At 30.0% G+C, this 2,283-nt stretch overlaps 1 protein-coding gene across 1 annotated transcript; it reads right to left on the bottom strand.

Moving 5' to 3' along the window:
- Nucleotides 1-655: 655 nt before the first annotated feature.
- LOC109603274 (ejaculatory bulb-specific protein 3) lies at nt 656-1,324 on the bottom strand. Its single transcript, XM_020019760.2, has 3 exons — nt 1,216-1,324; nt 984-1,164; nt 656-934 (listed from the first exon to the last, which is right to left on the bottom strand). The coding sequence occupies exons 1-3, from the start codon at nt 1,216-1,218 to the stop codon at nt 753-755; spliced, it is 366 nt and encodes a 121-aa protein (XP_019875319.2). The 5' UTR covers nt 1,219-1,324; the 3' UTR covers nt 656-752.
- Nucleotides 1,325-2,283: the final 959 nt, after the last annotated feature.

Below are 2,283 nucleotides of genomic sequence, written 5' to 3'. Positions count from 1 at the left end.
ATATCAATTAAAAGTAAAGTTTTTTCAGAGCTATAAATAATTGTGGAGTATTCATTTCAGATTCTTTCTTTTTATTTATTGGGTAAGTAATACAGGTCTACTTCTTTAAAAATATATTTTCAAATAAAAAAGGTCTAACATTGGAGTTTGAATTTAATTGTTCTTGGTAGCTAAATATTTAGCTTTGTAAGTATAATTAGAGTTGTACTTTTGTACTGATGCTGCCCATATTTCAGGTTTATGGTCGATAAGGTACTTCATTATAAAATCGAATCCTTTATTTTGTTTGTCACTTTATTTACTGCAGTTAGTTTCAATATCATAGATATGTTATCTATAAAATATTAAACAGGAAATAAATAATAAAGCTATTTTAACTATTTTTTTAGCTTACTCTTCAGTTCTTGATCATCATGCTCTAACTTTCCTAGTCCATAAAACAGTTAACACAACTTTTCAAAAGACATTCGTTTTTCATAAGTTCCATTAAGTCTGTATTGTCGTATTTAGTGGTATATTTTTTAGTAGTCAAAAGGGCAACAATAAATAATGATTTCTAAAAATATAAACAATTAACATTATAAAAGGATATAAATATTGGCTTATGATTTTGTGTCAGTTGTAGACAGTCAGTTTTTTCAGAGTGAAGTATTCATTTCAGTTTCCATTTTCATTTATTAGATAATTAAAACAATTCTTACTTCTTTAAAATATAATTTCTAATAAAAAAGGTCTATCATCAGGGTTCGAATTTACTTGCTCTTGCTAGCTAAATATTTGACTTTGTAGGTGCCATTTGGATCATACTTTTGTTCTAATGGAGTCCACATTTCAGGTTTATTGTCGATAAGGTACTTCATTATAAAATCGGATCCTTCCTTTTGCTTTTCACTGCATTTGCTACAGTCAGTTTCAATAGCATCAGGCATGTTTTCTGCAAAATATCAAATAGGAAATAATAAAGGAACTGTAGATTGGCTTACTTTTCAGTTCTTGACCATCAGGGCTGCAACTTCCTTTGTCCATAAGACAATCAACATAGCTTTTCAAAAGACGTTCGTTTTTGACAAGTTCCTCCAAATCTATGTTATCATATTTAGTGGTGTACTTTTCGTCTGCGTGTACAGATAAAATAGCCAATAGGGCAATTGCAAATACCGATTTCTGAAAGTGAAAACAATTAAGAACGTAAATAAGTATTTAATATGGACTTACCATTTTGTGATAGTAGTAGAAACACTGATTGTAGAGTTTTGAAACGCCGTAACTTATATACCAAACACACAATGTCAAATAAATAATTTCTTGCACGAATTCCTTTAAAAATGAAACGAAATTTGATATAATTTAATAGAAAATTGTATAAAATTACAGAAGTACGTGACCTCCTTTACAGCGTCACGAATTATTTTAGCAAGTTAAGTTATTTACTGTGTCAATGCATCAAAAATTTATAATATGTAGCATGCCATAAATTACTTCGAAAGCTGAAATATAAAGTTGGCGGCTGAGTTAGTGGCGTGCGGTGATGAATGAAACTGAGCGGGTTCAGCAACTGATGTTTTAAATTCAGATCGATTGGTCCTGGTGGATGTAGTATCGGTTTTCAATTTAAGTCACTTTAATCATAATCGTGCACGTGGCACCCCTTTTGACATATTTGCATACTATACGGTGATTAATGACCCATTTAATACATAATATTTAAATTTCCATAATGATTCTGCCATATTTTATTGTCACCAGGAGCGCGGGGGAGTATTTATTGTGGATTGCGGAACTGGGAGCGATAACAATTATTAATTAAACTGCTGGGCTTTTATTGAAATAAATGATGGACATTACTAAATTTTTTCTGGGAGTTTTTTTTGCATTATGCATGTAAACGCCTGTTCAAACAGAGATTAACAAAAATTTACATACATTTATTTTATCAGATTATCCGTTCGTGTGACTGTGTTTCTATGACGTCCAGTCCCTTTTTTTGATCTACACTCTTATAATATGACGAATGGTCTCCACATTACACATATAAACTTGTCTTGTATTCAGCCCCTCTTACAGTGGCATTATATTGCCACAATTATATTATAAAAATAAATTTTAATGGTCGATGTAATCTCTAGGAGAAATTAAATAAAATTACATCAACAACAGGACTTAAAATTAAACCAATAATAAAACTAAAATCACCACCATTAATAAAATAAAATTAATTAAAATTAAAAAAGTAAACAAAATATTAACCAATAAATTTTTCCAATCAGTACTTCGGTCTCCCCT

This window comes from Aethina tumida, chromosome 2, assembly GCF_024364675.1.
Source record: "Aethina tumida isolate Nest 87 chromosome 2, icAetTumi1.1, whole genome shotgun sequence".
Lineage (NCBI taxonomy): Eukaryota > Metazoa > Arthropoda > Insecta > Coleoptera > Nitidulidae > Aethina > Aethina tumida.
This window is presented reverse-complemented; position numbering and strand designations above follow the sequence as displayed.

What these genes read in the sequence shown, in the direction of transcription:
- LOC109603274 (XM_020019760.2), bottom strand. An exon ending in TGATGGTCAAGAACTGAAAA is followed by an intron (nt 935 to 983) that starts GTAAGCCAATCT and finishes GATATTTTGCAG; the next exon opens with AAAACATGCCTGATGCTATT.